The sequence below is a fragment of the Sander lucioperca genome, chromosome 10, assembly GCF_008315115.2.
Source record: "Sander lucioperca isolate FBNREF2018 chromosome 10, SLUC_FBN_1.2, whole genome shotgun sequence".
NCBI lineage: Eukaryota > Metazoa > Chordata > Actinopteri > Perciformes > Percidae > Sander > Sander lucioperca.
Window position 1 is genome coordinate 35,394,629 of NC_050182.1, and position 12,745 is coordinate 35,407,373.

The 12,745-nt window shown below is 38.1% G+C and overlaps 3 protein-coding genes across 3 annotated transcripts; 1 reads left to right on the forward strand and 2 right to left on the reverse strand.

Moving 5' to 3' along the window:
- Nucleotides 1-297: 297 nt before the first annotated feature.
- Nucleotides 298-2,688, reverse strand: zmp:0000000930 (telethonin). Its single transcript, XM_031278345.2, has 3 exons — nt 2,468-2,688; nt 1,922-2,390; nt 298-807 (listed from the first exon to the last, which is right to left on the reverse strand). Exons 2-3 carry the CDS (start codon nt 2,053-2,055, stop codon nt 447-449), a joined length of 495 nt encoding a protein of 164 aa, XP_031134205.1. The 5' UTR covers nt 2,056-2,390; nt 2,468-2,688; the 3' UTR covers nt 298-446.
- Nucleotides 2,689-3,940: 1,252 nt separating this feature from the next.
- Nucleotides 3,941-6,023, reverse strand: mrpl32 (mitochondrial ribosomal protein L32). The gene is made up of 3 exons (XM_031278343.2): nt 5,811-6,023; nt 5,326-5,522; nt 3,941-4,587 (listed from the first exon to the last, which is right to left on the reverse strand). The coding sequence occupies exons 1-3, from the start codon at nt 5,905-5,907 to the stop codon at nt 4,336-4,338; spliced, it is 546 nt and encodes a 181-aa protein (XP_031134203.1). The 5' UTR covers nt 5,908-6,023; the 3' UTR covers nt 3,941-4,335.
- A 1,225-nt stretch (nt 6,024-7,248) lies between these two features.
- Nucleotides 7,249-12,440, forward strand: psma2 (proteasome 20S subunit alpha 2). Its single transcript, XM_031278342.2, has 8 exons — nt 7,249-7,368; nt 7,886-7,962; nt 9,346-9,478; nt 10,072-10,194; nt 10,305-10,386; nt 10,611-10,684; nt 11,285-11,342; nt 11,438-12,440. Exons 1-8 carry the CDS (start codon nt 7,328-7,330, stop codon nt 11,552-11,554), a joined length of 705 nt encoding a protein of 234 aa, XP_031134202.1. The 5' UTR covers nt 7,249-7,327; the 3' UTR covers nt 11,555-12,440.
- The last annotated feature ends 305 nt before the right edge of the window (nt 12,441-12,745 follow it).

Consider the following 12,745-nt stretch of genomic DNA (forward strand, 5'->3'; position numbering starts at 1 on the left):
TTATATCTACAATACAGTATACCATTACATTTGTTTGCAAAGTATAGGACATGATTTATGGAGTCATTAATTCAGCATCATTCCACCTTCTTAAAGATTATAATTTGGTAACTGAATTAGGAGAAAATCTAGTCAACACTCCTGGGAAGAAGAATACAAGATACATTTTCTGTCTTGGTCTTTTGTTTGGATGCATAGATTGTTAAAAAAAATATATTTTATACAGTCATTGTTTGGATGATACTAAAATATCAATATATTTTTACATACATAAAAACAATACTCATGAGGCATATCATCAGGAGATACAATTTTTAGTTTTTCTTTAGATAGTTACACAATATACAACTTAGAAGTACAATTTAATTTATTACCAGTATGCACATTACAAGTACAAAGGCTTCGTTATATTTCCTGAACCTTTAAATGCCTTCCACCTCCTTGCTTCACTCCCTCCTCTGCACCCTAAGAGAGATTTCTCTTGGTGAGGACATCAGGCTCGAGGCTCTGAAGTTCACTCGGACTGGCTTGCTGAGATCCTGAGTAATTGCAGTCACTTCCTGTGTATCCACTCCTTTATTCCCCTTCCCTAGTATAACTGGCTTTTGTTCTGTGCACCCAAAGGTGGTTTTGGCATGATGTAGGTCCCTGCTGGTGTTGAAGAGGGGCAGCTGGTGCTCCGTCATGCCTCTGCTGTCGCTGCCCAGCCTCAGCTTCTGGCTGAGACTCCTCTCGACCATGAAGTGGATCACCTGCTGCTGCTTGTAACTCTCTCTACGAATGTTGTCTGTCTCTGACAGTGTCAGCCTGGAACACATTACCACATACCAGATATAGGATTTTTAATCGACTTTCTGCAGTGCCTGAAATGGGCCACCAGTACTTACCAGTACTGAGTACCGGCACTTCTGATTTTTATTTGATGATTGAGAGCTGAAGACAGGAAAGGGGGGAGAGAGAGGAAATGACATGCAGCAAAGGACTCAAACCCTGGGCTGCTGCGGTAAGGACTGAGCCTTAGTACATGGGCCACACGCTCCACCAGGTGAGCTACCAGGGCGCCCTGAGTACACTTACTTCTAATTGTTATTAAAAGTTCTATTAATAGGCTATGTATACTAAAATATGCTATATCAAAATTTATTGGGGGAAACCAAGCAATTATATGTAAAATCAAACCTTCAGCACCCCCATATAGCCAGAATAGAATGATTCTTTGTTTCATAGCAACATTTTCAGACACTATGACAATTCTACTGTGAGATTGGTAGTCAGATCAGGCTCCTTAGATTGAATCGCTGAATAGTCCACTATTCGGGGTCACCCCTACAAGATATACCTATGAATATAAATATATCCAAGATACATGCAAAGATCATTTAATGGAACTGCTGAATTAGGGTACTGGCAATTTTTTTTAGTCCAATTCAGGCACTGGCTCTCTGTAATACACTAAAGAAGAGTGGTGCTGTGATCATATCTCTTTCCCATTCTTTGCATAGTATAGACAATAGGGCTAAATCCACACTGAATTACTCAAGGAGAAGCCTGCTGCTTCACTGCTCTTTGTTAGTTAAAACTTTAAAGCCGGTCACATTTTTGACCACATCACATTACATATTACAGGTGTTTTCCTTTAGCGGTCACAGGCAACACCTGCAATGACATCGCTGATCAGGATGAGGTCATGAAGTGCAACTTGCCTGAAATTTTCAATCCAAAACAAGGCATGTCAATCACTTTTATCCTCCACAACGTGTCCATGTCATGTGTTTACAGTAAAAACATAATGAGCTCATGGGCTGCTCTGTTGTCCATTACCCTCTATCCTGCTGCTTGTCACAACATACTAAGCACCACACCGTACACTTCTACAAATACTTCCCAAGTTCAAGCAGAATGTAAAGTGAGAACAACCTACTTGTATTGTGGTCTTGTTTCAAGGACCAAGCTCAGCCAGCATGCTTGGTAGCTCTCCTTCTTCCACTGGTTTTCCTCCTGAAGATCACAGTAGGAGTTCAGCAGGTAGCAGCCTCCCCTGCTCACACAGTGCATGGTGGGATTGTGTCGAGGGTGTGAATGTCCGTAACTTCTATGTGTAAAAAGTGAGCATGTACCAAGACAAACTTCTGTCTGACTTTACTTGCATAAAACTTAGGGAAGACAGATACAACAAGCGATCAAACCATGTGTCATCATCAATGTGTGTACCAAGTAGTCTGTTTGGCAATGTCTTAAATATCCAGTCTTGTTTCTATTTTTACTCCACTGCATCACTTTGTAGTGAATGTAGTGAATGTCCTCGCTCCAGGGATCGTGAAGGATGGTTTTCATTTGAAAATGAGCTCTTCCCATGACACGAGTCAACCATATTTGTGTTGTATCATGTACTGTAGATAAAAAGAGAAGTCATCTTAAAAAAATGTCATCTTAAATGATACAAACAATCTGATCTTGTTCAACTTACCCCAGTGTACCTTTGGATTCTTTGTATTATGGTGTGGGTTTGATCATGTGCATGTGAGTATAGGTTTAGGGAAATGTGTGTACATCCATACTATAAGTGCATATTTGTGTTGACAGAAGAATGAAATAACTAATCTGCTTGAATGACATGGATCCAGGGTTCATCGCATCAGGTCAAAGAAAATATCCTCCAACTCCTCAGATGTCTCTCACATAGACCACATGTCTCAGGAGGGAAACAGCTGACGGCAATCAGATCACTGACTGACAGTCATAATCCAACTCATTAATCTAAAGCTACGTCAGTTCCTTGGCCAAAGACATGTTACAGACGATGAAATGTATGTTTGTTGTGACTGACTGACTGAGTTTTAAAAACGTTCTCTGCTCTGCATTTAATACGTGAATAGTTTACTCTCGTCTGTAATGTCATTATTCCATACTGTCTGGGAGTGTGGAATAAATGAGAGAGATTTATGCAGAGTTCAGAGTTCAGAGTTCAACAGATGTGTTTCCAGTATCTTTTTATTTTAGTTATAATTGATGGATGTGGAAAAAAAGGTTTTGGAGGCAGGTACCTTGCTGGACTTCTGTATTTGGAGCTACTTAAAAAGTAATTTGATTCCACACTGAATTCCTGACCTTTTAATTACGTAATTATGTTCTTATGTAAGTTCACAGCTCATTTAAGGATGTGAATATCTAATATTTTGACACAGATACAAAGATTACTTGTGCTGTCAGGAGGAAGTTTCATCAAAGTGTGAGGGTGAAACTGAATCGGAGGGTGTATGATAGAGTGACGGAGGAAGCGTAAGGTATGCTGGACTCATCCCAGCAAAAACAGTCTGTTCCCACAACACAAGAGCCAGTATTACATGGATTCAGTTTGATGCTGCATCCTGACTGACAGACGTTGCTGGGGCAACGCAAACGTACATTCGTAAACAAAAAACAGGCATCTCTTCACATTTAGAAGTGGCAAAAAGTTTTCCATCACGAGGAGGCAATTCTACAGCCAAGTCATCTAATGTAGAATATTTGATAGGTTTTTTAATATGAGCAGGAATATTATTGTGACACATTCATAGTCAGAATGTATGTATCAATTGCATATGGTTTCTCCATCTTTAACTAAGACAAAAATACATTTGTGTGTAAACCGGTTATGCCTAATTTTGCATTCAATTTTTGCATTCAATTTTCATCCGGTTGGAATTGGACCACACCAATCAGGTTTAATCAGAGGGGTGTAAAAGTTGTTATAGAGGACGCTGACACTCTTAATCCCCCTTTATTATGCAAAATAAAATTATAGTTCATAAAAAACTTTGTTGCTGTTTCCTATTGTATCATGAAGTGGAAGCAGTCATTCAAAAAAATAAATTATTTAACTAATGCAATCTTGCCTTGTACATAGCAGTCTCATTTATTTTTAAAAGGTGAACAAACTCAAAGTATATATAAGATTCTTTTTTTTTTTCAAATAATGAATTTATTATTCAAACATTCAAATATACAGTAAATTTATCTCAGTCGAAAATATGACAAATGGTTGAACCAATGACAAAAAAAATGCTGTCTGATACCAAGATGTGCCTCGCATCGATGATATAGCAGAGTATGTTCACAGAGATAACGTAAGTCTGATGCGCCAGTATTTATCACGGTTCCTGGTATCAGTGCTGATCAAACAATCACTTTATGTTAATTGTTTGTGTAAGCAAAACTGATAAATAAGCCTCACTATTTACTGAATAACAGACTGGATAAAATATGCTGTTTACTACATAATATAAAGAATCAGTGTCTGACCAGACCTGTGTCAAACTCAAGTTATGTATCACACACAGCATTAATATCCCGGCTTCAGTAGCTGAACCAGGCAGGCCTCTTCCTTGGTCTCTCCACAATCCTCTTGTCTTTGTCCTGCTGACTTGGTGTTTCACCCTCGTACAGGACGACAGTCTCCACAGTCGGGGCCTTCAGGGGGCCCCCTTCCATAGCTTTTATCTGTTGACGAATCACAGCCGTCTCCCTGCAAACCTTTGCGTAACAGAAGCCACACATGATATGTTTCTGCTTCAAGTGGCCACACTCTGGACAAGGCTCAATGTTGGGCTGAGAGAGAGAGAGAGAGAGAGAGAGAGAGAGAGAGAGAGAGAGAGAGAGAGAGAGAGAGAGAGAGAGAGAGAGACACACACACACAGAGAAACTGTGGGTCAAACAATGTAATGGCAAGACTGTTTTTAAATGACTTCTGACATATCTGGTATTTTCTGTACAGCAATTTCTTGTTACTTATTGGCCAATTTATAAACCAATGCTGATATATGTGCGATCAGCTAATGAGCAGCTAATATCAACCGGTAATACCAGCCTGCCTCTACTGAGGATGTTAACATTTACTTATCTTGGTTCTGTTTCAAAATGTTCTGCTGTTACTTAAAATTACTTAGGTCAGATATTGATTTCAAATCATGTAAAACAGGCTTGTACACTGATAAAAGCATCAATTATACAGAATATGAAGTGTGCAATCTCATCTGTAATTCTAAGAGATTTGCACTCCTTGTTATTAACAGATATGTCCTTGTATGCTGAAGCATAACATTCTTGAACAACTTCTCAATTAGACTGTTCACAACAAAGTTGTGCGGATAATTGTGATTGATGAAATGTATATTGATATTACATTATTTTATTATTAAGTGTATGATCTGATGCAGAGCATAGTTATTATTGAGGAATATGAATCACTGACTCACACCAAGTCCAGATAGTAGGTAGCTCTCTAAGTAATAACAATCCGTTAGGTGTATGGGTTAATACGACCCTTTAAGAGGATCCAAAGTGTACCTGGACTTTTAGGAGTTTGCTGTCAGCTCTCCTCCTGGTGCGGTTGATCTCTATAGTGCGTCTCTTCTTCGGTGCTGCCATCCATAGGATGCCGTCTAGGACGCCGGGAGGCTGCTCCGGGCTCTGCTGCTCCTCACGTTCCTCCTCCCCGGCGAGCTGAGGCAGGAGGCTGGGGCCACTCACTGCCAGCGCTGGAGCTGCACACAGGGAAAACATTGTAGGCTAACTGCTATTTAGTGCAACCTCAGTCAATCAGTTCAGTATGACCAGATGCTAAATGTAGAGGCAGCTGAGGTAAGACGACAATCAAACACAGGCGGTAGACAAAGGTAGCGTATTTCAACTTTGGATGAAATGTATGTATTTGTGTGTCAGTCAGTCAGTCAGTCTGTCAGTCAGTCAGTCAGTCAGGGACAGGGCTTATTACCATGATTACCATGAACGTCAGCACTGCAGCCGTCCTGAGCTCCAGTCAGTAAACTCACCCAGTTGTCTGTCTAGTCCGGCCGCCTGCAGAAGTCTGCTTTCAATGTGTAGCAAAGAGCATCTGAGGCTGTGCACTAAAGCGGCTAAATTCATCATTTGGTTGTCAGCACGCTTCTTTTCCGTCCAACATGTCAAACAGCTCACGGTCACTTAGGTTTGCTACGTCATCAAACAGCGACAACAAACTATACTTCTTTTGTTTAATTCCCGGCAGGCAAAATAAGTGTAGGCGTCATACTGCCGTCTAGCGGCCATTTGTCTAAACTTCACTCTTTAGTGCAGGTTATAATGCGTCCATGGTTCAATACTACTACTCCCATGGTTTAGAGCAAGGTTTTTTAAGCCAAGGACCCCTTAACTGAAAGAAAGATGGAGCAAGGACCCCCTACTACATTTTATGAAATAAAGTTGCATATTAACTACAATAGCTACAATAACGTGTAGGGAAGCGGAAAAATAATTTCTTTGCATATAATATTAAGCTATTTAGATTAATAATTGTTGGCATGATTTTATAAATTATGTGGCACACATCTGTGGATGGCCTTAGTGACTACCTTGACTATAAGCCAGTGAGCAGTGGGGATTTATATTTACTAATAATATGTTGGATTCATGTTAAGACTTGAAAAAAAAAAAATTCACAATAATTTTGAGGCCCCCTTGCATTGACTCTGAGGACCTCCTAGGGATCCCGGACCTCCTGTTGAAGATCCCATGGTTTTTAGAGTAATTCAACAAAAGGCTTTCCAAGTAAATTCTCCAAACCAAGTAGATTCTGTGCTATATGAGCTGTTTTTCATAATAGTCTGAACTAAATAAAGCTTTCGCATCCAGTTATTATCTCTTATTTATAGTTCTAAGCTATATTTTTCAATATCTTGCCTTATGTTACTGTGACATTCAATTAGAACATATTGATTATGTGTTTTTTGGATAAAAAGAAAGTATTTCACTAGATACTTGTTTTCCTAGAGAAAGGATTTAAATATTTTTTTGTATTCTTTTTTTTCAGATAATTTGATTAAGTTTACAGGGCACGTACAAAAAAGACCCAAATTCATTTCTAAATCCTCTTATTGTACCGACAGATTACACCACATTATGCCATTGTTTATTGGTCCAATATAATTGATAATGTAGGATGGTAAATCATTAATAGAGTTAATAAGTATTGCATTTTTTAACAGCTTTCTCAGTGAGTTAGCAGGTGTATAATAACTATTTCCAAAAAAAACAATAGTCCAGATTACGTGTAATGTTATCTTCAATTTTAAGTTCCGTACGTATGGTCTATTACACCACAGGCTTGTTTTCATATTGTTTTAGATTTCGTATTTCTAAACGTTTGGTTTGTAGGGCAGGGTCATGGCTGTGTTATATTAACCATAGACAGTATATAATATTAACGGGCAGGGTTGCTGTATAATCTAACTGGTGATGATGGGTGGCAGTACACACCCTTAAGTGGATTTGCAAGTCTGCAGTCGACACAAAGTAGAAGAAGAACAACAAGATGGCGGAACGTGGCTACAGTTTTTCCCTTACCACATTTAGGTAAAGTTTGTCAAAATTGCCATAACATTTTAAAATTGCATATCTACGTTTAGCCTGTAAGGGTTGTTGTTGAACAATAGTTTGATAAAAAAGTATGCACAGTTTACCATTCGTATAGGAAAAGAAGGTTTTAGGGGCCGTTGTAGTTGATGCACTGTCATTGTTAACTGTTAGCTAGCATGTCGGCTAACGTTAACATGTTTCTAGCTAAATTACTGTTTTCTTCCGATATCGACAATTAAAACCAATTGTTGTATTTCTGAGCGTATTATTGAATAGACCGAAACAGGTCAGTTTTACATGCCAACTATAACTTTGTTGAGACTAGCTTAGCTAGCTAACGTAAAATTAGCTCTCAGATGAGTCGGTTGTTTTAGCTTTTGCTTTCAGTTTTGTCTTTGGTAATCGTTGCACTAAATCTTAGTAGGTTTTGTATCTGCATGTAACGTTAGTTTAGTTTATTTTCCTGCTCCTCCTCACAGAATAGTAATGTAGCATCATGTGTTTCTTCCTGCAGCCCTTCGGGTAAACTGGTCCAGATTGAATATGCCCTGGCAGCCGTAGCAGCCGGAGCACCCTCAGTTGGCATCAAAGGTGTGTGTGTGTAAATGTGTGGAGCTTAGTAAACTGTACGTTTTTGAGCAAACTAGACCACGGGGTTATGAAGATTTTTTGTATTATTGTGAAAAGTAACGTTAGTGTCATGCTTTGAATCCAAAAGCTTTTATTACATGGGAAAATAAACCACATTCGTTTGATATCTGATAGTTATCACATGATGCAACATGACTCCCTGCCTGGATAGGTGTATAATGCTAAATGACATGCATTTGGTAAAGGATAGATTAACATAAACACATGGATAGGAAACTATTTCTGATGTATTGCCACTCCTTCAGAGTCATTTCTCCTGACTTTAATGTGGAAAACGGCAAGTGTAGAGGGCAGTGGTGCATAATGAATAAATGAAGAAATTTATTTCAGACATATCAAAAATAAACCAAGCAAAACATCAAAGAAATGTATAAATAAGTTAAATAAGCAAAACATTCAATAAACAATAAGAAACTTAACCAACATAGACATGTCTGAAAAGGAGTAGGAAGAAGTATACACTTATTTAATCCTACCCCCTTTCCATAGCTCAGTAATTAATTAATTATTATTATTATTATTATTATTATTATTTAAATTATTTTTAACTTCCCTTCATGACCCTTAGTACTGTGGAACACTCCCATGTAACTATATACAATTTGGTGTTTTGAATGTACAATACATATACAGACATATATTGACATTCACACATACATATACATACATACACATACATACTCTTCACACAAATAAATGTACATACACATATTTACATACGCTCACACATAGTATAATAACCCTAATATATTTGACCACATTTCTCTAACTTATAATATAAGTGAATTATTACCACATATTTATATCTTATTGATATGTATCACATTTATCTATTATATATATATATATATATATATATATATATATATATACATACATACATACATACATACATACATACATACATACATACACACGAACATACACATACCTCAATGAACACATTGCAATTGTTAAAGCCCAAAATCGTTGCTTTGTACCTTTTTTTTGAACTGGATTATGTTTGGACATTGCTTTAGTTCTGTGCTCAGAACTCATAATCAGGGTTGTTAACCTTAAAAAACTAAACTAAACTGGTTTGTAAATGTGATACAGCTATCAAAAGTAATACATGCTATATTTTGAAGGATTTGCTATTTTTGAAGGATTTGCTATTTATCCAAAGTCAATGGAACAACCTTACAGACTGGTGCAGCAACCTAAGCAGCCATCAGCATCCTTAAAAGCTATGCATGGCATTACATAGTTGAAGCTGGTTAGAAAAAATGATCATTAGTTAGGATTTGTTAAGATGCTAATTGTGATACTGTTTTTCATATTCAGCTTCCAATGGAGTTGTCCTGGCAACAGAGAAGAAACAAAAGTCCATTCTGTATGATGAGCAGAGTGTCCATAAAGTGGAGCCCATCACTAAACACATAGGCATGGTCTACAGCGGCATGGGGCCTGACTACAGGTGGGGATTCCTACTGCATTTGGAAGAAAAAAGTATCTTTCTGTGTGATGTCCAGCAGCTTTTAAAGGCGCTAAAGAGGGAAAATGTGAAGATGTTTGCAGAATGTTCATAAGCAACAGTATTTCTAGGCTTATTTTTAAAATCAATTATTTTTATTTATTTTTTTACCAATGATTGACCTAAATATTTTGTCTTTATACGGTACCACTGAGGGCAACTACAAAATATCAGCTATATAACAGACCGAAAGCAGAAAATGTCAGGCTGACTGACATGATGTGCATTCTTCTTGGAAAACAATTAGTTTTAAGAATGTCTCATGTTATATTGTCTCTAGAAGTGTATTATTCAACTTTTGTTTTTGTTAAAGAAGGAAAGGAAAATCGCAATACTCAATACTATTGAATCGCAATAAATGAAAATCGCATTTCAAATCGAATCGGCACCCATGTATGGTGAAATAATTAAATCCGGACAAAAGCATATTGTCCCAGCCCTCGTATGTGAGAAATCTAGAAGACGCCACCAACATTTGTCTGACTTACTGAACCTCACATGCACAGATAAATGAATAAGTTGTATTGTCCTTGCAGGGTTTTAGTGCGACGAGCCCGGAAGTTGGCACAACAGTACTTCCTGGTTTACCAAGAGCCAATCCCAACAGGCCAGCTTGTCCAAAGAGTGGCCTCTGTAATGCAGGAGTACACACAGTCTGGGTAGGTATACACAAATACACTCACTGCTTATAGACACATCATCTTTTATATTTCAGAGGAATTCAATCTATCTAGTATTTAGATTTAATCTGTGTTGTTTTTTCCTCCAGTGGAGTGCGTCCATTTGGCGTTTCGTTGCTGATAGCTGGATGGGATGAAGACCACCCCTACCTGTTCCAGTCAGACCCTTCTGTGCGTGTGCTACTTTCATATTTGTTTAAAAACATTTGTCTTCAATTACGTTCTAGCTCAAAGCTTAGTAATTGTTTTATTTTAATAAATCTTTGACAGCAGACTAACCCTGCCTTGCTGTAGTAGTAGTAATAATAATAATAATACTTAATTCCTTCACATAAACTAAACTGGTCTTTATGATACTACGTCAGAAGCATAATTTGTATTCTCCTGACTGGCAGGGTGCATATTTTGCATGGAAAGCCACAGCCATGGGAAAGAACTACGTTAATGGAAAAACATTCCTTGAAAAAAGGTAAGATTTTACAATTAATTAAAAATAAAAACCCTGGTGTCATTCAAAGTCTAAATGGATACCAATGACAGAATCGTAAACATAAAGAAAACAGTACGTCTGCTTTTAATGTTAATGCAGATTGACATAAAGCCCCACTGTGCTCTATAACTGAAGGCTGAAATGTGTGCTGAAGCTTCACTATCCAATTTAATTGTAGTTTAATTTGTAGTTGTCACACAAGGAAAATGAACCAGGATGGTATCTGCTTCTCTACAATGGAAAACCCTGGAAAAGTAATTCAGTTTTGCGTGAGGCCCAGGGTGTAGAACCTGATTTTTAATGATTCATGTTCCTAAAAGGTGTGAATTTAGTGTTGCCCCGGCCTCATTACGTCATATGTGCACTAGCATGGCTTTTATTTAAAAGGGCATCTTTCAACAATAAGCCCCTGACCCAGTTTGGGTCATTGGGACATGGTTTAAGAACAACAATATACAGTACACCATGAATGTGCACAGTTTCAGGGGTTTGGTACTGTGGGCCCTCAACTCTTCCAGTTTTTCTACCTTATTCACACTTCACAGATTACTAGATGACCACTGTGTTTTTGTTCCCCAGGTATAACAATGATCTGGAGTTGGAAGATGCCATCCATACAGCCATCTTGACATTGAAGGTAGGGTGTTTGTTATAAAAAAAAAAATACCTAAGGGATGAAATCTATCTCCTTACATCATCAATCATTTACACTCTCCCATCTTTGTGTTTCAGGAGAGCTTTGAGGGTCAGATGACAGAGGAGAACATTGAGGTGGGGATCTGCAACGAGGCCGGCTTCAAAAGACTCACCCCAGCGGAGGTTAAAGACTACCTGGCAGCCATTGCGTGAACACGCCCTCCCTGGTGACGGGGCTTTCTGGCCACATTTCATGACATAAAAGCACAATAGCCAACAGTCTCATGACACATTGTAAACCAGTTATTCAGGTATTTTGGCCACATTGTGTCACAGTCATAGTGTTTTTGCCCTGAAAACATGAGAGGACGCCAGCCATAACTTCACTATATTCAAGATTATTAATGTGAGCAAGCAGGATCAGACAACCTGTTTAGGATAATGCCCAGGCCTATTTACTTAAAGTGGCAGTCTTGTGTGTGCAGCTAATGTGGCTGCCACTCACAATTGCATAGACTAAACTCCCATCAGTGGCTGTGAGGTGGCAAACTCATGTTATCACTTAACTAATTTGCTTTGTTGTTGAAACATACTGTGAAATGTGACAGTTGGCTGCTGTGCATATGAAAAGAAATGTGGGCTCTGATAAGTGAAATCTCAAGTCTTTCATTGAATCCTTCTATTTTCTTTGTTGAAAATCCGGCACGGTTGCTTTATTTACTCAGAATTTGATTACTTGTAACCATTTTGGCAAATGGCCTCCGGTTTAACAAAAAGCTAAACATTTAAATGGTAATGAGGCTAGCAGTTATTAAATAAAGGAAAGCGCTTTGGTCTTGGGTTTACTCACTCTGCACATCAGTAGTTTTCCCTTTATTATCCTGACTGCACTTCATTAGTATCCCTCAAACACTAGGAATGAGGATCAGCAAAAGGGAGGATGCAATGGAAAGTTGTAAGATTTTACAGTTAGGATCTGGTTGCCTGTACAGCAGTTTTACACAATGTACTTTTTTTTTAGGCTAGAAACAATTCTAGACTTTGTATTTTTTCTTCTGGTATCTGTCACTTATTCAAATAAAAGATGATGAGCTGATGTTTACTCTGTGTTTTGAATTATTTTTGCTATTGTTTGGAAGTGGCCATTTGAAGCAATTTGATAAATGTGTTAACGTGAATATGCTCTCAGTACATTGTTTGTGTTCACAATGAAGTGCGCGCTATTGCGCAGTTTGGAGCAGAGCGCGCTCCAACTTCGACCGGAAGACCTTTTCAAATTGTATTCGTATCCCTCCGCACATGTTATGTTTAAACAAATCCTATGACTGATATCATAACACCAGTGACCATTATAATGGGCTGCATCGTCGATGTGGTAAAATTACTGAAATATAAAACTATTTT